Source organism: Salvelinus sp. IW2-2015, linkage group LG4q.1:29 (assembly GCF_002910315.2).
Source record: "Salvelinus sp. IW2-2015 linkage group LG4q.1:29, ASM291031v2, whole genome shotgun sequence".
Lineage (NCBI taxonomy): Eukaryota > Metazoa > Chordata > Actinopteri > Salmoniformes > Salmonidae > Salvelinus > Salvelinus sp. IW2-2015.
Genome location: NC_036842.1, coordinates 73,473,078 through 73,494,306, shown reverse-complemented (window position 1 = coordinate 73,494,306; position 21,229 = coordinate 73,473,078). Strand labels below are relative to the sequence as shown.

At 46.0% G+C, this 21,229-nt stretch overlaps 1 protein-coding gene across 1 annotated transcript in view; it reads left to right on the top strand.

Moving 5' to 3' along the window:
- frmd4a (FERM domain containing 4A) overlaps positions 1–20,835 on the top strand; it is a 62,045-nt gene extending 41,210 nt beyond the window's left edge. The window contains 21 exon segments of the mRNA XM_070439760.1: positions 464–597; positions 768–890; positions 3,547–3,598; positions 3,601–3,638; positions 3,640–3,701; positions 6,864–7,104; positions 7,254–7,288; positions 7,290–7,329; positions 7,331–7,351; positions 7,353–7,408; positions 7,551–7,559; positions 7,561–7,588; positions 7,590–7,811; positions 7,813–7,880; positions 8,013–8,093; positions 8,129–8,175; positions 8,178–8,233; positions 8,235–8,393; positions 8,395–8,593; positions 9,139–9,241; positions 15,666–20,835. Coding sequence (XP_070295861.1) covers positions 464–597; positions 768–890; positions 3,547–3,598; positions 3,601–3,638; positions 3,640–3,701; positions 6,864–7,104; positions 7,254–7,288; positions 7,290–7,329; positions 7,331–7,351; positions 7,353–7,408; positions 7,551–7,559; positions 7,561–7,588; positions 7,590–7,811; positions 7,813–7,880; positions 8,013–8,093; positions 8,129–8,175; positions 8,178–8,233; positions 8,235–8,393; positions 8,395–8,593; positions 9,139–9,241; positions 15,666–15,768 — 1,877 coding nt within the window. The 3' untranslated portion in view covers positions 15,769–20,835.
- Positions 20,836–21,229: the final 394 nt, after the last annotated feature.

Below are 21,229 nucleotides of genomic sequence, written 5' to 3'. Positions count from 1 at the left end.
GGGGAGGGAGAGGCTGGCACGATGTTGTGCCTGCAGAGTTGGAGAATGTGCGTCACAGACTGTGTCCTCGGCTGCCCCATCCCGCTCACACACACACACATACACACACACACACACACACATACACATGCACACACCCTCCCCACCACACACAGTCTTAGACCTCCTTATCGAAGCGTTCCACTCACTTCCCGGTAAACATCCTGAGTTGTCGGCAGGTGCCTTCGCCCCTCCCCCGTCCTTCACCCTCTCCTTGTTTCTCTCTGTCTCTCTGGAGGTCTGGGTCAGAAAATGCCATTGTGTTGGGCTCCAATGTTGTCAGTGCTGTATTTGGGTGTATGTATATGTGTGCTCCACACAGTAACGTTACAGTAAGCTTGTTTCTGACAGGGTTCTACGCTCTGGTCCATGTTTAGTGCTAACTTCTTTGTGTTCTGACTGCATCTCTGATCTGTGTGTGAAGGTTCCCAGGAGTCGGACAGTTCTCAGACAGCTAAGAAAGACATGCTGGCAGCACTGAGGGCCAGGCAGGAGGCTCTGGAAGAGACACTCAAACAGAGACTAGAGGACCTCAAGAACATCTGTATCAGAGAGGCGGTAAGACACACACATGCATGCACGCACGAACACACACACAAACAAAGACACAAACATACACTACATGTACACTCACACACACTCACTCACACTCACTCACTCACACAGACACACACACACATCAATGATTAATGATCAATATAATGTATTTCTGTCCCTCTTATCTCTAGGAGTTGACAGGGAAGCTTCCTAAGGAGTATCCATTAGATCCAGGGGAGGAGCCTCCGACAGTCAGGAGGAAGATTGGCCCTGCCTTCAAACTGGACGAACACAAGATCAAGCCGAAAAGAGAGGTCAGAGAATACACTCAAACTGGTACTTCCCTAAGTCCACATGAGAGCCAACTGTTTCCAGTGGTTCCGTTCAGTAGATATGGTTAAGACTTGGGGATGGAGAACTGATCCTAGATGATTGGTTGAAGCAGGGAAGTAAGTGGGGCAGTGACTAAACCAGCGGTCTGAAACTTCTTAGATCTGGTTTGAAGTCAATCCTCAATTCCTCTTTCTCACTGTTCTTCTATTTGTGCCGTAATATATTTTCCGCTGCTACAGGGCTGACTAAAAATAGCCTGTCTGTTCCTTACCACAGGAAGCGGTTATAGTGGGAGAGAAAGAAAGTGTGTGCAAGCGAGCGTACATGTGTTTGTGTGCACGCACGCGTGCGCGTGTGTGTGTGTGTCTTGGATTGTATGCATTGAAACTGATCCAGTGGTAAAGTATTAGGAAACCGCCAGGCAAGCAGAAAGATGTCTCAGATTTTACACTAGTCAAACCTTGTTACCTCAGAACACACACACACACACACACACACACACACACACACACACACACAAACAGAGAGGTCATTCGGCAGTGGGATGTAGAGATTGTTAGCTAAGAGGGATTCCTCTACTAGGTATTCTTGGGGAGATGTTGACCTAACTCAATACATCACCACTCTCTCTCCTAAGGGAAGTTGTGTGCGCGTGTGCATGTGTGAAACAGGCCTATGTGTTCTGTTTTTCTGCGGTGAGGATTAGGGGGGGGGGGGGGGGGTGTGTTTATTGAGGTGAGATCGGGGGTTAGGGGGGAGTAGGGTGTGTTTTTTCTGAGGTGAGAGGTTTAGGGGGGAGTAGGTGGCATGTTTTTCTGAGGTGAGGGTTAGGGGGGAGTAGGGGGGGGGGTGTTTATATGAGGTGAAGATCGGGGGGTACGGGGGGAGTAGGGTGTGGTTTTTCTGAGGTGAGGTTTTTAGGGGGGAGTAGGTGCATGTTTTCTCTGAGGTGGAGGGTTAGGGGGGAGTAGGGGGGGGGGGTGTTTATATGAGGTGAGATCGGGGGGTTAGGGGTGGAGTAGGGTGTGTTTTTCTGAGGTGAGGTTTAGGGGGGAGTAGGTGCATGTTTTCTGAGGTGAGGTGGTGTTAGGGGGGAGTAGGGGCATGTTTTTCTTGAGGTGAGGTGAGGGTTAGGGGGAGTAGGGGGGGGGGGGGTGGTTATGAGGTGACGGATTCGGGGTTAGGGGGAGTAGGGGTGAGTTGTTTTCTGAGGTGAGGTATTAGGGGGGAGTAGGTGCATGTCTTTTCTGAGGTGAGGTGGGGTGTTAGGGGGGAGTAGGGGCATGTTTTTCTCTGAGGTGAGTGAGGGTTAGGGGGGAGTAGGGGGGGTGTATATTCTGAGCTGAGGTGAGGGTGGGCTCTGAGGTGAGGGTTAGGGGGTGGGGGGGGGGGGGAGGGGGGGGTCTGAGGTGAGGGGTTCAGGGGGGAGTATGTGGGGGGTTCTGAGGTGAGGTGAGGGTTGGTGGGGGGAGTAGGGGGTGTGCTGAGGTTGAGGGTTATGGGGGAGTAGGGGGGGGGGTCTGAGGTGAGGTGAGGGTTGGGGGAGTTAGGGGGGGGGATCTGAGGTGAGGTAGGTTATGGGGGAGTAGGGGGGGGTGTGAGGTGAGGGTTAGGGGGAGTGGGGGGGGGGTGTTTTTTGTGAGTGTGGTGGGTGAGGGTTAGGGGGGAGTGGGGGGGTCTGAGGTGAGGCTGAGGGTTATGGGGGAGTATGGGGGGGGGGGTTTGTGAGGTGTGGTGAGGTTTGGAGGGGGGTTCTGAGGCTGAGGTAAGGGTTATGGGGGAGTGGGGGGGGGGGTTTGTGAGGTGTGGTGAGGGTTGGGGAGTGGGGGGGGGGTCTGAGGTGAGGTTAGGGGGGAGTAGGGGGAGGGGGTTTTGTTGTGAGCGTGTGGTGACGCGGTTAGGGGGGAGTGGGGGGGGTCTGAGGTGAGGTGGAAGGGTTATGCGGGGGAGTGGGGGGGGGTGTTTTTTGTGAGTGTGTGGATGAGGGTTAGGCGGGGAATGGGGGGGAGTCGTGAGGTGAGGTGAGGGTTAGGGGGGAGTGGGTCTGAGGTGAGGTAGGGTTAGGGGGTGGAAGTGGGGGGGGTCTAGTGAGGTTGGGGGGAGTATGGGGGGGTTAAGGTGAGGGTTAGGGGGAGCTGGGGGTGTTTTTAGAAGTTCTCAAGGGAGACGAGACAGAACTAGGAAAGAAAGGAAGATCAGATGATTTCCTCAATTGTGTTTTTCAGGCCTGGGAAATGCTTGGTAGGTTACTACTGGTGGACGGTGGACGGAGTTACTCAGTCTGAGTGGTGTGATAGCTTGGTGTGTTGTTTTGTTTCTCTTTGTGCACACAGTTATGTGTTTGTGTGGTACACGTGTGTCACATATTCCTAACCCTTCGCCATCTCTCCTCTCTCTCTCTCTTCATTTCTTCTCTCTCCTCTCTCTCTTTGCTCCTCTTCTCTCTCTCTCTCTCGTCTCTCTCTCTCTCTCTCTCTATCTCCTCTCCTCTCTCTTTCCTCTCTCTCTCTCTCTCTTCTCTCGTCTCTCTCTCTTTCTCTCTCTCTCTCTCTTCTCCTCTCTCCTCCCGTCCTCTCTCTCTCTCTCTCTCTCTCTCTTTCTCTCTGTCTCTTCTCTCTCTCTTCTCTCTTTTACCAGGAGGAAGAGCTAGAGCGTCTAGCAGAGGGCGTTGCCATCCAATCACAGATCACGGGGCTGCGAGGCGGTTGGCCGGCGATCCGCACGTGAGGCAGTAAGAAGCTTGAGGAACAGAGGAAGACGTCGCTACTGAACGCACTGAGGAACTCCAGGACCGATTAGAGAACGTCATCAACGACACGTGTCCGCTCTGGAAAGCAACCCACGAACGCGCTTACGCTTCAATAGAGGGTGAGACTACACACATGCTGAGAGAATCGCTTATTACGAACCACACAGGCGTAACAAACAGGGTGAGACCAGGCCACACGATACCTGACACATCAAAAATTCACGAATAACAGCCAAACAACATCACTCAACAGACCACGGCAAGAAGTGCTCCAAAACTTCCTTTAAACAGGACACCTTACCTACCGTCAACAATTGCCCATAGTAAAGAGTGTTTTCCTCTGTTTCTCTAACCATCCGAGGCCACCGATGGCCTCAGAGGACAGCTCTCTGTCGGATCGCTCTGGTCCTTGTGGATGAGACGGTATGTTTACCTCTCTCTGTCCTCTCTGGTCCTCTCTCTGTCTTCTGTTCTCTCTGTCTCTCTGTCTTTCTGTCTCTCTCTGTCTCTCTCTGTCTTCCTGTTCATTCTTCTCTTTCTCTGTTCTCTCTCTTCTCTCTGTTCTCTCTGTCTCTCTCTGTCCTCTCTCTCTCTTTTGCTCTCTCATCTTCTCTCTGGGTCTCTCTGGTCTCTCTCTCTCTTCATGTCCTCTCTGTCCTGTCTTCCCCTCTGTCTCTAAATGTCTCTCATCTCCGTTTCTCGCGTCTCTCTCCTCTGGTCTCTTTCTCTTCGCTCTCCTCTGTCTCTGTCATTGTCCTGTTCTCTCTCTCTCTGTCTCTCTCTCGCTCTCCCTGGTCTCGTCTCTCTCTCTGTCTCGCTCTCTGTCTCTCTCTCTCTCTCTTCTCTCTCTCTGCTCTCTTTCTTTCGTTGCATTCGGCTCGCTCTCTGTCTCTCTCTCTGTTCTTCTTCTCTCTTCTCTGTTCTTGTCTCTCTGTCTCGTCTCTCTGGTCCTCTCTCTTCTCTGTCTCTCTCTCGTCTAGTCTCTCTCTGTTCTCTCCTCTCTGTCTCCTTCTCCCTCTCATCCTCCTCTTCCTTGCTTTCTCCGTCTCCTCTCTCTCTCTCTCTGTCTCTCTCTCTGTCTCTCATTTCAATTCAAGGGGCTTTATTGGCATGGGAAACATGTGTTACCATTTGCCAAAGAAGTGAGTAGATAATATACAAAAGTGAAATAACAATAAAAATTAACAGTAAACATTACCATACAGAAGTTCAAAACATAAAGAACAATTACAAATGTCATATTATATATATACAGTGTTGTAACATGTACAACTGGTTAACGTCACAAGGAATAAATAAGCCACAATATGGGTTTGTATTTACAATGTCTTGTGTTGCTTGACTTGGTGCCCTTTTCTACTTGTGGCACAGGTCACAAATACTTGCTTGCTTGATGGCACACGCTGTGGAATTCACCCAGTGATATGGGAGTTAATAAAAATTGGGATTTGTTTTCGAATTCTTTGTGGCTCTGTTGTACTCTGAGGGGAAATATGTCTCTCTTAATATGGTCATTACATTGGCAGGAGGTTAGGGAAGTGCAGCTAGTTTCAACCTCATTTTGTGGGCAGTGAGCGATTAGCTGTCTTCTTGAGAGCCAATGTCTGCCTAGGCGGCGCTTTTCTCACTGAGCAGGTTATATGTCACTTGAGTCTGTACATTTGAGGTCATAAGCTTTTTCTTAAGTTTGGGTCAGTCACGAGTGGGTCAGGGTATTCTGCCACTGTGGTAGTCTCTGTTGTAGGGCCAAACTAGCATTCTACGTTTGCTTCTGTTTTTTTTTGTTACTTCTTTGCCAATGATGTCAGTTAATTATGTTTTTGTTTTTCTCATGATTTTGGTTGGGTCTATTGTGCCTGTTGTCTGGGGCTTCTGTGGGGTGTGTTTGGTGTTTGTGAAAAGAGGCTAGGACGCAGCTTGCTTAGGGGATCTTCTTCCAGGTTTCTCGCCTTCTCTGTAGGGTGATGGCTTTTGTTGTTATGGGAAGGTTTGGGAAATCGCTCTTTTAGAGGTGGTTGTAGAATTATAAATTAACGGCTCTTTCTTTGGATTTGATATTAGTGGGTATCGGCTCTAAATTTGCTCTGCATGCATTATTTGGTGTTCTACGTTGTTAAGACACGAGGCGGAGGATTTTTTTTGCAGAATTTCTGCATGCAGACGTCTTCAATTTGGGTTGGTTTTGTATCCCATTTTGTGAAAGTCTTGGGTTGGTAAGCGGACCCCCAGACCTCACAACCAAAAAAGGCGAGATGGGCTCTATGACTCGATTGCAAGTAATTTTTTTTTAGGGCCAGATCCTAATTGGTATGGTTGAAATTATGTTCCTTGTTGATGGCATAGAATGCCCTTCTTAGCCCTTGTTCTCATGATTCGTTCACTTAGTTGTGGAAGTTACCCGTGGCGCTGATCGTTTAGGCCGCGGTATGTATATTGTTTTTTGTGTGCTCTATATGGGCAACAGTGTCTAGATGGAATTTGTGGTTGGGCGACTGGACCTTTTTTTTGGAACACCATTATTTTGGTCTTCTTGAGAATTTTACTGTCAGGCGCCAGGTCTAAACGAATCTGTGCAGAGGATCTAGGTTGCTGTAGGCCTCCTTGGTTGGTGACAGAAGCACAAGATCATCAGCAAACAGTAGAGACATTTGACTTCGGATTCTAGTAGGGTAGGCTTGGGGGTGCTGCAGACTGTTCTATGTGCCGCGCGATTTTCGTTGATATATATGTTGAAGAGGGTGGGGCTTTAAGCTGCATCCTGTCTCACCCACGTCACCTGTGTGAAGAATGTGTGTTGTTTTTTGCCATTTTAACCGCACACTTGTTGTTTGTATACATGGATTTTATAATGTCGTATGTTTTACCCCAACCACTTTCCATCAATTTGAAAAGCAGGACCCTCATGCCAAATTTTGAGTCGAAGGCTTTTTGAAATCAACAAAGCATAAGAAGACTTTGCCTTGTTTGGTTTGTTTGTTTTGTCAATTAGGGTGTGTAGGGTGAATCAACTATGTCTGTTGTACGGTAATTTGGTAAAATTAAGATTTGTTAATGCAGAGTATTTTCCCAAGGTTACTGGTTGACGCGCGCATATTCCACGGTAGTTATTGGGGTCAAATTTTGTCTCCACTTTTGTGGATTGGGGTGATCAGTCCTTGGTTCCAAATATACTCACACCTTCCCTCTTTCTCTTCTCTCTCTTCAGACGACCCCAGGTGACAGGGACCCGACCTTCTCCTTCCGGCACGCATCTCCACAAAAGGCCCCTCCCGGCCTCTCCTCCCACAGCCGGCCCCTTCCCCTTAGTCCCTAGAAGGCTCCTTAGGCACCCTGGCACTACTCTCGCTCCGAATACGACAAGTCCCCCATCCAAACCCAAGATGTGGAGCGAGTCTCGCTGGACGAACCATTCACGAGAGGGTAAAAAAACGCTCCTCACACTCCAGGTGAGAGGTCAACTTCTGTTGCATGACGATAGATTCTTATTACTGGGGCAATGGGGCATGTGATAGGTTGGTTTAACGATAGTAGAATGATTTAGAAAATAGCAATAGTAATGTTTAAGTGCTCTCTCTCTCCCTGGCCAGTCAATTAGCGGTTCCCCAGCTCTGGTACTTGTGGGGAGGCAGAGGCAGTACTCTCTGCAGAGTAGACCCATCAGGAGCCTTCCTCCACTGGAGCGCCCAGTCCAGCCATGCCCTCTACCCCCCTGACTGAGACCCGGACCCCTCAATATGTACACTCCACAAGGTAACCGCTAGACTAACTTTTGGAATAACCTTTCAGATAACCGCCCCACTACTACGGTCACCTCACTAGGGTCAAAGCCTCAACTATACTGGAATAATGTTCTCTCTATCTCCTCCCTCCATCTCTCCCTCCTTTCACGCAGGTCTGTGGATCAGTCCCACCCGTCTGCACAGTCTGGTTCAAGCACTTTAGGAACGCAAGCTTCCAGCCTGGATCTCAGGGCAAGCTGCTGGCCTCTGACCTGACACATCACACTCACCACCGAACCCTGGGAGCCCTGGGCAGCCCTGACTTCTTCCTGCCCCAGGGACAGCGACAGCTCCACGGCTCGGACCCGCTGGATGACTGTTCGTCCTGTAACTTCCCAGAGCAGCTCAGACACTACTACCCTGGGGTAGCTCCGGGGCTCCAACCCTAACTACTCCAAACCCTGGGAGAGGGACTCCCCTTCCAAAGCCAGGCAGAGACAGAGGCCAGAGGCACAGGTTAGTACAGAGAGCAGGAGCTGGGTGTGTCCAGGGTTTACTTTGGACTTGTTCAGCAATCCTTGGAGGTCTCTGTGACATGTTCTAGTGTTATGTGTGTATATCCTCTCTCTCTCCAGGTCTGGCAGGTCACCTGGTGGTTCCTCTCTAAACTCTGGCTCCATGCCCAACCTTGCAGCCAAGAACGGATCAGGGGGCGGTGGTACGGGGGAGCGGGACTGGGTCAAGGGAAGCACGGGGTGTACCTCCACAGCCAGAGCCAGCCCTCGTCCCAGTACCGGATTAAGAGTACCCCCTGTACGTAGAGGAGAGCCCCAACCCGGTGGTGGTGCGCAGCCTGGGAGAGTGACCAGGAGGGCCACTACAGCGTCAAGGCCCAGTATCAAAACCTCCAGCTCCTACACAGCCGGGGGCTCTACAAGGAGACCTGGGGGGGTGAGGAGGGGGGAGAGGGGAGTGGCAGACTCACCCCGTTCCGCCCGGTCCAGATTGTACGGACTCCCCTCACTGGGGCGAGAGGGGGGAGGGGGGGGGAGGGCGGTGGTGTCGGACGAGCTGAGGTGTTGGTACCAGCGCTCATCGGGCAGTCTAAAGGAGAGGAGTCACTGTGGCTCCAATGCGTCAGACAGCGGCTCGTTGCAAGGCACTCTGGGACACGGACGAGGCAACAGGGTGGGGACGCTCGCCAAGGGATCGCCAGGTGGGTGACAACACACCACACACTCATCACCCTCAGCGGGGTCGCAACAACACGACTTCCGCTTTTGGATGTTAACAATGTGAACAATGTGAACTCCTCTACCACTTTTTCTGGATTGGTTGAATAGCAGAGACCCTCTCCCGACAGTTTTTATTTTTATTTTACACCAGCTACATTAGGTTACACAGACATAGTTTATGTTCAAAGCTAAGTTTGGAGTTTTGACTGGGTTTGCTCAGGCAGTGTTAAGGATAGATGTTACATTTCCTATTATTTACATTCAGATTATGAGACTGATGTGCTGCCTACTGCGCCAACAAGGCCTGTGTGTGAAGGAGAGGGGCCTCTGTTAAGGAGAGTGTGCGTAAAGCGATCCCTGAACTAAAGGAGCCTGTTTGTCACAATGGTCACACCCCCACTTTAAGCCCCCTATCTGAGGCATAGCTGGGATTCCGCAGCCCCTGACCACCGACCTTTGTCTTTGTGCGTGTGTGTGTGTGTATAACTGTGTGTAACTGTGTATAACTGTGTGTCTCTCTGTATAGCAGCTTCCCCTCACAGCCAGAGGAGTGTGACTCCCTCCAGTGAACAGGCTGCCACCCCCATACCCCCCTGCAGCCCACAACACATCCTCAACTGGCAGAGCGGGTAAGATACTCATACACACAACCTATACACACACACACACACAAACTGCACACACACAAACTACATACACATACACACACCAATACATCATTGGCAGATTTTGTTATAACGTGTTTGGGGATGAAGACCAGGCACTCAGGATCCTGCTCCTATTGGGCCTTTAACCCTGGGTTAAAGGGTAAAGGTTAGAAGCTCTGGCTCCTGTATTACAATTCACAGGACATAATCTGCATCCTATCAAAGCATCTTCAGCTCTGCTTCTCTTTATAACCTCTTTATAACCTCCAACCTACACACACCCTTTGCCCTTCTGCAGCACGGGACTCAGTCTAGCTACTGATCACAGGGCTGTCTTGTCTTCCTAAAGGACTTGGGACTTGACGTTGTTCTAACTCTCACCCTCACACTAAATACGCCAGAGTGATTTGTTAACTTCTCTCTCCTCTCTTTCTCTTTCGCTCTTCTCTCTTTTTCCTTCTCATTCCGTCCCTGTTCATCTCTCTCCCTCTCTGTCTGTACTAACCTCTCTGCTGTCTGTCTGTCTGTGTGTTTCCTGGTTTAGCGGTACAGCAGACAGCTCTCCTACTGAAGACGTGTGTCAGTCTCCCCCTCAGCCCAGCTCTGAAGCATAGAGGTACTGTCTGTCTGCCAGGACTGCCAGAACACAGACCTAGAAACACAACAGATAGACCAGCGAACAACAGAAAAACAATGTAGAACCATAGACCATAGAACCAATCCTGTGTGAACACGTAGAAACACACCCCATAGAATGAGTCCTGACACAAAGACATAGAAACCTGAACTAGCTAAGGGACGTAGAAATAGATCCGCTTGACTAGATACAGTGCCTTGCAGAAGTATTCACCCCCTTTGGCATTTTTTCTATTTTGTTGCATTACAACCTATAATTTAAATGGATTTTTATTTGGATTTCATGTAATGGACATACACAAAATAGCCCAAATTGGTGAAGTGAAATGAAGAAAATAACGTGTTTCAAAAAATCTAATTAAAATAAAAACGGAAAAGTGGTGCATGCATATGTATTCACCCCTTTGCTATGAAGCCCCTAAATAAGATCTGGTGCAACCAATTACCTTCAGAAGTCACATAATGATTTATATAAAGTCCACCTGTGTGCAATCTAAGTGTCACATGATCTGTCACATGATCTCAGCATATATACACCTGTTCTGAAAGGCCCCAGAGTCTGAAACACCACTAAGCAAGGGGCTCCACCAAGCAAGCGGCACCATGAAGACCAAGGAGCGCTCCAAACAGGTCAGGGGCAAAGTTGTGGAGAAGTACAGATCAGGGTTGGGTTATAAAAAAATATCCGAAACTTTGAACATCCCACGGAGCACCATTAAATCCATTATTAAAAAATGGAAAGAATATGGCACCACAACAAATCTGCCAAGAGAGGGCCGCCCACCAAAACTCACGGACCAGGCAAGGAGGGCATTAATTAGAGAGACAACAAAGAGACCAAAGATAACCCTGAAGGAGCTGCAAAGCTCCACAGCAGAGATTGGAGTATCTGTCCATTGGACCACTTTAAGCTGTACACTCCACAGAGCTGGGCTTTACGGAAGAGTGGCCCAAAAAAATAAGCAAACATGTTTGGTGTTCGCCAAAAGGCATGTGGGAGACTCCCCATGTGGGAGTCTCCCACAGTGAAGCATGGTGAACAGTGAAGCATGGTGAACAGTCTCCCACAGTGAAGCATGGTGGTGGCAGCATCATGCTGCATCATGCTGTGGGGATGTTTTTCATCAACAGGAACTAGGAAACTGGTCAGAATTTAAGGAATGATGGAGGGCGCTAAATACAGGGAAATTCTTGAGGGAAACCTGTTTCAGTCTTCCAGAGATTTGAGACTGGGACGGAGGTTCACCTTCCAGCAGGACAATGATCTGAAGCATACTACTAAAGTAACACTCGAGTGGTTTAAGGGAAAACATTTCATGTCTTGGAATGGCCTAGTCAAAGCCCAGACCTCAATCCAATTGAGAATCTGTGGTATGACTTAAAGATTGCTGTACACCAGCGGAACCCATCCAACTTAAAGGAGCTGGAGCAGTTTTGCCTTGAAGAATGGGCAAAAATCCCAGTGGCTAGATGTGCCAAGCTTATAGAGACATACCCCACGAGACTTGCAGCTGTAATTGCTGCAAAAGTTGGCTCTACAAAGTATTGACTTTGGGGGGGTGAATAGTTATGCACGCTCAAGTTTTCAATGTTTTTGTCTTAATTCTTGTTTGTTCACAATAAAAAATATTTTGCATTTTCAAAGTGGTAGGCATGTTGTGTAAATGAAATGATACAAAAAAAAAATGGCAACAAAATAGGAAAAATGCCAATGGGGGTGAATACTTTCGCAAGCCACTGTATGTAGAAACAGAACCTGAACTAGATCAGTGGTGTAGAAATAGAATCCCTTGTCTAGATTCTAAGTATTGTACCAACTGCTGAGTTGAATAGGGTCTTCCCATTTCTAATCCATTCTAATAGCAGGTTTGGGAATGGTGTCTGTTCTATCTGCTTTGTTTCTATGGCTGTAACTGGACTGCATGTCTGCTGTGTGTGGCTGTCCATGTTTCTGCCTGTAGCTGCTCTCTACAGTAAACCCTAACCCTCACTACTGTACACTCTTAGAAAAAAAGTCTGTCCCCATAGGATAATTATTTTTGGTTCCAGGTTGAACTCTTTTGGGTTCCATATAGAACCCTCTGTGGAAAAAGTAATACCTGGAACCAAAAATGGTTCCTCAAAGGGTTCTCCTATGGGGACAGCTAAAGGACCCTTTAGGTTCTAGATAACACCTTTTTTCTAACAGTGTACTGTAGGGCTGAATACATTTAGTCGACTGAGATTTCTTTAGTCGAGCAGTAGCAACAAAATAAATGTTTTTAAACATGGTGTACAAGACACCTATCTGATTCGCGTCTGTCTGTGTGCACTGATCCATTGTGGAGGCCGTGGGGATGGCACAGTCCATTACTAAGACATGTGCTTCTGAAATTGTATATGGTGATATTATGTAAGAACAATGGTGAAACACAAATAAAAATAATATTATTTTATAACAAATGTGCTTTCTCCCACATTGAATAGTGGACACTGTCCGCGGTTCTGAAACACATCAGTGCACTGTTGAATTGGTGCCTTTTCCTAGACCATGTTGCTATGTGCATAATAGCAAAGTTAACCAGCATATTGAGAACAATGCAGCGAAGGCAGCAGCGGAGATAAGAGACGAGAAAACAGCCCTTGCCTTAATTGCCTAAGAAAATGAGGAGAGAGGAAACCCCAACTTAATTAGGTCTATAATCAACAGCCTGTTAAATGTGCCTGGCTTTATAAAACATCCATATACAGTGTATTCAGCCCCCTTGACTTTTCCCACATGTTGTTATGTTACATCCTTGTTCTAAAATGGATTAAATAGATTTTTTTTCAATCTACACATAATACCCCATAATGACAAAGGAAAAACAGGTTTTCAGCAATTTTTGCTCATTTATATATATTTCTTTACTGAAATATCAAATTTACATAAGTATTCAGACCTTTTACGCAGTACTTTGTTGAAGCACCTTTGGCAGTGATTACAGCCACAAGTTTTCTTGGGTACAAGCTTGGCACACCTGTATTTGGGGAATTTCTCCCGTTCTTCTCTGCAGATCCTCTCAAGCTCTGTCAGGTTGGATGGGGAGCATCGCTGCACAGCTATTTTCAGATCTCTCCAGAGATGTTCGATCGGGTTCAAGTCCGGGCTCTGGCTAGGCCACTCAAGGACATTCAGAGACTTGTCCTGAAGCCACTCCTGCTTTGTCTTGGCTGTGTGCTGAGGGTGGTTGTCCTGTTGGAAGGTAAACCTTCGCCCCAGTCTCCGGTCCTGAACACTCTGGAGCAGGTTTTCATCAAGGAACTCTCTGTACTTTGCTCCGTTCATCTTTCCCTCGATCCTGACTAGTCTCCCAGTCCCTGCCGCTGAAAAACATCCCCACAGCATAATGCTGCCACCACCATGCTTCACCGTAGGGGTGGTGCCAGGTTTCCTCATGTGCAAGTAAAAGGCACATGCAGGCTATCATGTGCCTTTTACTGAGGAGTAAAAGGCACTCTACCATAAAGGCAGGGACTGGGCCATTCTACCATCTGGCCACTCTACCATAAAGGCCTGATTGGTGGAGTGCTGCAGAGATGGTTGTCCTTCTGGAAGGTTCTTCCATCTCCACAGAGGAACTCTGGAGCTTTGTCAGAGTGACCATCCGGTTCTTGGTCACCTCCCTGACCAAGGCCATTCTCCCCCGATTGCTCAGTTTGGCCGGGCGGCCAGCTCTAGGAAGTGTCTTATTGGTTCCAAACTTCTTCCATTTAAGAATGATAGAGGACCTTCAATGATGCATAATAATTGTTATCCATTTTAGAATAAGGCTAGAACGTAACAAAATGTGGAAAAAGAGAAGGGGTCTGAATACTTTCCGAATACACTGTATATTTACAGAAATAAGACAGATCCTGATTTTGTTGCCAGTTTGAATGTTTGTTTAATAACCTACTGGTTCCGTGCACACCTAGCCAATATCACAAATGTAGCTGTTTTTAATCTTTGCTCTGCTGTAATAAAGGCTTTACATATTTTTTACCTTAGACCAGCCTCTGGTATTATTTATAATTATTTAGTGTCTTTTACACTGTTTCAAATTGTCCAACAAAATATATTAATAATAATAACCATCCTTTTCCCTTGATTTCCTTGTTATTGTTATTATTACAATAATTTTTATGTTCATCAATACAATAATAAGTAATGTCGTTATCATTAGTAGGCTTAGTATAGCAGCCTTGTATAACCACCATCGAGCTGTAGGCCTGAGAGTGCATCCTGTTAAGTCTTAATACCATAACTAACTTAGGCCTCTATTTCAATACTTATATAGGATACTGTATCAATCAATCATTCATTAGTTAATGTCATCACACAGCATACGAGTCATTCATGATGTGAAATGCAATCAAGCTTATTAGTTTTAAAAATAAAAAAACAAAGCAACCATTGAATAATTAGCGTAAACAATCAATAGGCCTAAACTGTTCCATTTCATAAATTGCATTCACGAATGAATGCGACTGTTTTAAGTCTTTGCTGTAATAAAGGCTTTACAAAAAAATACAGACTCTCTGGTACACTTATCATTTATTTGTGTTGTTTCAAACAAAAAGTGATATTGTAATCTAACAGCACTGGTTTGGTACACATAATACGCTTGCTCCTTACTTTCTTTTTCTTGATCTCCAGTATTTTCCATAATTAGTCAAATTTATTCCGCACATCTGACTTCTCCTTTACCTCTTGAGCAACCAGTAAACATTCCCCCTTTTCAAGTTTATTAGTCACGTCCACTGCATCCATTATGGTGTTCAGAGTTTGTTATAACCAATTTAATGAAGTGACTATGATATGCTATAGGTCAGGCCCTATTGGTCACGTGCATGCAATGCATACATGTGTCACATAAAGAGACCAAGGGTTAAGGGAATAGGGAATGTTTTTCCTAAACAAATTAGGGATTTCAGTAACATGAACTTTTCAGTCAGAAATGGCTGTAATTATGTTGCAGCTTCAGCAACACGGACAGCGAGATAAACACTGTTGATGTTCTGTGTTGGTCGCTGCAGCAGGAAGGAGAGAGAGACAACGGGAGCTAGTCACACAGTCACTCGCTGTCTTATTTTTTTAGCACAGCGCAGCAAGTCTGAGCCCGGCAGCACAATCAAATCAATTGCGGTCGGACTCCCTCTAGTCATTTGTGTTTCTTAATTATTTAATCAAACAATTCGCTTAAAGCATCAGATAAGCTACGTGCATATAGTTGATTTGATTAAAACAATAGGATGTGTCTATATATGGAAAAATACACGTTTTAATATTTCTACCAATCAAATTGGTCGAAAGAACAGACAACTCTTGGTCGACCATTATATTTTTTAGTCGGGGACAGCCCTAGTGTACTGTATTACCATCTCTGATTGAACTTGAACTTATTCAACTCAATGGCATTTCTCACTGTTGACTTGTTCGTGACGTGTGCTCACATTCAGTCCATCTCAAGGATAGCAAAGCAGCAGCCACAGGGTGTATCCACCATAATACATTATAAAACCATGAAGGGGAGTGATAAATGCGCTCTAGTCACCTAGTGTAGTTTTAGACTGGTACACTAACAGGACGTGTGATCTGCCATAGAGACAGAGATATAGGAGGATTGAGAGATCAGTTTGAAATGAGGCCGGAAAAGTAAAGGCATCATGGATTGTGCACGTTGTTTTCACAAAAGCTTTAGGTCTAGACAAATGAAGTAACCACCAAAGCATCTCTTCTCTCTCTCTCTTTCTCTCTCTCTCTCTGCAGGTCATTCAATGATAGCTGTTTCCTCAGCAGTCCTCTGTGTTCAGAGCTGGCAGATGTCCAGTGGTACGGACACGACAAGGCCAAACCTGGAACCCTGGTCTGACCTACTGACCACCACCCACTGACCCTCAACACTGATCCTTACTGGCACAACCTCCAACATCTCAACTGACCCTTACAGCCCCCACCAACCTCTCCTCCAGTGCTGATTAGATTGGCCTTATCATGGGCAGGAAACCCTCATCCATTCCTCCCTTCATCCATCTTTCCCTTGATCAGTTTCTGTGCATATCGGACTTGGCTGAACTAGGGGTTCTAGGACCGACACGACTATTGCTGTGGAACAGCCAACCATAGCCTCCGATCCTGAACTCTGAGCGTGAACTCTGACCTTTAATCCCTGACCCTGAGTCTGCTCCAGTCTGAGCCCAAGGATAACCAGGAATGGGCAAGGGGGGAGGATGGGTAAGCCCAGACTACACTCAGCCCACCAGGCCCTGACTCATATCTACCCCTGACCCCAGTGTGCTGCCAGTGTGCTCCCATGTGTTTTGGCTCATGTTCTGGACCTGTGTGTGTGTACACTGGATCTGCTAGGTTCATTAATTTCATGTTTTATGTTTTAGTTTATTTCTCTCTATCGTTTTCTACAACAACAACAAAAAAATGCTGGAGAGACTCTATTCACCCCTCTTTATGAAAACCTTCAGAATATATTTCACTCTTCAGGAAAACTGCAGAGTGGATTATTGGACAATTCTAGATTATCTGAAAGACTAGACAAACATACAAACATTCCCAAAAATCCTAATCCCAATCCCAACTCCTATCCCACAACCAAAGATCCATCTGGCTGACCAATGGCACCAGTCCCATGGACACACTGGGAAAACTGGTTTATCATACTGGGAGTTACACCCCACAATACTAGGAGTCCTCAAAGGAACTGAAAGACTGATCAATTCTACTGGGATCCTGCTCAGCACGTCTACTGGGATGTCAGTAATCTGAACTGGTAGTGTACAACAGCCAGCCACACTGATCAACTACTGGGATGATCCACACTTCTACTGAGCAGTGAGCTCCTGGACTGGGATGTTTTGCCACTACTGTATACTGGGGGACTGTGGTCAGCTGTACTGGGAGACTATGGACAGACTGGGGGCCCTGCACAGCCAGATCAGAGATAGACGGGGACAGACTGTTAGCCACAGGCCACAGACACTTACTCAAGGTTTGGGCCCTGAAAGGCCAAGCCACAATATGCAAGGAATCTCACTGAAAGCCAATGTCTTGAGTTTGTGATGGGTGAAACTGTAGCTATATGTGTAGCAGTTTTGGGGTTAAGACCACATATAGCTTGGGGTGTTTATTTCCAATCATATCTGCAGGCTTTCAGTGGTCTATTTCATCTGGCTCCACCCCTTCGTTTCACTTCCTGGTGAGAAGTGAAAGCTGATTGGATGCTTAGGACTGTGTGTGCCTCTCACTCCTCTCTCTCTCTGGTGATGGGCGTATGATGTGGAGCTGATCGATCACACAGCTGTAGCGAAGGGCGCACCCCTCCTTCACAGTCGAGCTGCGCATATGATAAGATTGGTGAGATGTTAAACACTTCTCGAGGCGTTGTGATATCTGACTCTCTGCGCAGTCCTCTAGTCCTCTGTTAAAAAATGGGATGCAACCCATGTTTAAGGACCAGTCTGTCTCTGTGACGTCGATCTGTCTGTCCAACTCCACGATTGGTCATTGTCTCAGACACTAGGGTAGTATATTTGAGGGTAAACATTTAGATCAGGCATGAGGCCTGTAAACTCAGTACCAGTGGGTACTCGTTTGTACAGGTCACTATCTCAGGCTATATTCTCTCTGCCTAAAGTCTCTCCTATCACCAGTCAGAACACACACATCTTGTTTGTGGACACACACTTTTCTCATCAGTGCCATCTATGGTGGTGCTTAAAGTCTGTACAGTAACCCAGCACTGAAAACAGCCACTCACTAAAATTACAAACCATATAACAACAAATCCCATAGGGCCCGGTTCCTAGTCTAGTGGAGGAAGTGGCCGTGTTCGAGAGCATCAAAACTATGATATATCATGGGTAAATTCTGACTGACTGACTGATCTACAAATAATAATAAGTTATTTATGATGCAAGGTGATTTGTAGCTAAGTCAGTCAGCAGTCACCTGCACGGTCGGCCGCAATGTCGAACAAGCCCAGTGTCTGCTATATAGAGAACCTGCTTCCCAGAGCCAAAAGAACATCAGGGAGAGGTATATACACCAATCAGAGCTGGATCTGCTATGTGGGGTGTTGACTATTGTAACTGTGTCAAGTATTCAATCTAAGTGTTGTTACCAGAGCACAACATACACAGTTACACACTATGTATGAAGACTATAGGCCTACTATATACAGAACCAGTTTTCATCTAGTTCTCCTCCTGTCTTTTTGATACATATAAGGGGATTAAAAACATCTGCATAACAACACATGTATGATGTAAGAGTAAATTCAGACTTGATATAAGAGTAACACACACATATCTAGAATATAAATAATGTCACCCCGGCACCAAAAGGGTATTTATATCATTGTGCTTTTATTGTGCCCCGTTCAAGACAACTGGGAACTCGGAAATCTCCGACGTCGGACTTCAGTGCGTTCAAGACAACTGGGAACTCGGGGAAAAAACGAGCTCCAACTGGGAAAAATTGTTTTGAACGGTCATTCGGAATTCCAAGTCGGAAACTCTGGGATCATCCTAAAGCTGCGACTTCTCCAACCTGAAGATCACTGATGTCATGATTTGAACTCGTTTTATTCTGAGTTCCCAGTTGTCTTGAAAGCACCATTACTGTGTAGATAATGTCATCAATGAACTCTGAATTTTGACCTTTGTTTAGTAATGGAGGCCATCACCGTATCCCGCTGTAACACAGCTGTGACTCAAAGAGAACATGTAGATTCCATATAACTCTCGCTTACATAGACCAACTCTTGTCACAAACCAATTCTTAAGCAGGTATTTTAAAGCACACCTTCTGGTTTTCTGCTGGGGAAAAGAAGCCTCTGCCCAACGTTGTTGTAATGCTGTATGTGTGGACAGTGTAGAAAACCCCAAACAAAGCAAAGAATTGCAGTCCCTCTCTCACATCTGCCTGTGCTTTGTAAAGGCTTATATTCTCCCTTGAATCTTAAAAAAACAAACATCTGAAAACATTGTTTAAATGTTGCACAAAAATCTGAGCCCGTCAAATTAGTTGAACTTGTACCAAGCGGCATGGAGGACTGAATTTCCTTCCGTTTGAACGAGTTTCACGGCCCCCTCCCCAACCCTGCCACACTGCAAAGTCCTGGTAAAAATGCTGTGTCTCTTATGAACTTTGAACTCCTGTTGTTTACCTCTTTAGAACCACTGAGGGACTGCAGTCTGCCATCAGCTAGGCTAAGGCTCATTAGCCTGTCCATTTCCCATGGATGAGACACCTCTCTGCTAGTTCACACCATTCCATGCATGCTCAAAAAAACAAAAATACTACCCTTCTCCACTCACCTTTTCCTCCTAGACAGAGAAGCATTCTGTATCCATGACAACACCCCCAAACCCCCAGTTTGACTTTTGACTCCTGACCCCTCTGACCTTTGAACCCAATGTGGTGATGTGTGCTGTACCCTCTTCTAGGTACCCTATGCCCATACTGTCTGTACTCCATAGAAACAAACATTTTTATAGTTAAAGAAGATTAACTCTTTTATCAACCTCTTTCCTGTACGTACTCTACAGAGGGGCACTGTAAGCCTAAGTGGGGTTTTTAACATTCACTGTAAGCCTAAGTGGGGTTTTTAACATTCACTGTAAGCCTAAGTGGGGTTTTTAACATTCACTGTAAGCCTAAATGGGGGTTTTAACATTCACTGTAAGCCTAAGTGGGGGTTTTAACATTCACTGTAAGCCTAAGTGGGGGTTTTAAAACATTCACTGTAAGCCTAAGTGGGGTTTTAACATTCACTGTAAGCCTAAGTGGGGGGGTTTAACATTCACTGTAAGCCTAAGTGGGGGTTTTAACATTCACTGTAAGCCTAAGTGGGGGTTTTTAACATTCACTGTAACGCTAAGTGGGGGTTTTAACATTCACTGTAAGCCTAAGTGGGGGTTTTAACATTCACTGTAAAGCCTAAGTGGGGTTTTAACATTCACTGTAAGCCTAAGTGGGGTTTTAACATTCACTGTAAGCCTAAGTGGGGGTTTTAACATTCACTGTAAGCCTAAGTGGGGGTTTTAAACATTCACTGTAGCCTAAGTGGGGGTTTTAACATTCACTGTAAGCCTAAGTGGGGGTTTTAACATTCACTGTAAGCCTAAGTGGGGGTTTTAACATTCACTGTAAGGCCTAAGTGGGGTTTTAACATTCACTGTAAGCCTAAGTGGGGGTTTTTACATTCACTGTAAGCCTAAGTGGGGGTTTTAAACATTCACTGTAGCCTAAGTGGGGTTTTAACATTCACTGTAAGCCTAAGTGGGGTTTTAACATTCACTGTAAGCCTAAGTGGGTTTTAACATTCACTGTAAGCCTAAGTGGGGGTTTTAACATTCACTGTAAGCCTAAGTGGGGGTTTTAACATTCACTGTAAGCCTAAGTGGGGTTTTAACATTCACTGTAAGCCTAAGTGGGGGTTTTAACATAACCATGTTCCTTTTTATATGAACCAGTATTAGTTGTTTCTTTGGTTTTTGTTTCTAAGTTCTGACATAGTAAAAATCCTTTCAGGTGCTATATGATGACCAGTTACCGCTTTGTCACATAGGATATAGACTCTCCTCATTGTTGTCAATAGTTTTAATACGTTGTGCAGAGCAAAGACCGTCCCTTTAGGCAGTAGGACACCCATCCACCAGACCATAGAGCATGTAACATGATTTTATTGGTTCTCTTCAACTGTAACCTGACGAAAAAAAGGTGTTGTAGAAAAAAACTATGTGGAATTGACACAAAAAAATACTGAATTCCAGTTAATTTATTCTTTTTTCTATTAAGACTTTGTATAGGAACTTTCCATTTTTCTAAATGGTGTTGTTGGCACCTGATGATGGATTGTCCAGATGAGAAGAATTGGTGGTTCTTCAGATTATGAAAATAAATTATTGCTGAATGTTCTCAAGATGGTTTCCTGGTCTGTTCTTCTCTGTGTAATCTGTTGTATGTTCCTAAAGGTTTAGGGGTAGCATGTCCCTCTCACACCTCAATAGCTCAACGTGGCTTCCTCTCCACCTCTCCTTTCCTCTACTCTGGTAACTTTGGACTGATGCAGTAAATACCTGGCTGGCTTCATTGTATTACATCAGGTAGCGTAACGATTCTGCCTGCACTGACTGATGGGTCGGTTGAGGGACAAGCATATCGTAGGTGACACCACCTGTCTGAAGACAATAGGCGGGCCTGGCATGCACCATATTGCTTGAACTTTTATCAGAGCAAATTAAGGAGAGGAAGCCACATTCAGATGGGAAAATAATTAGGAGGACACCACTGAAAAGAACACACTCCTGTACAAC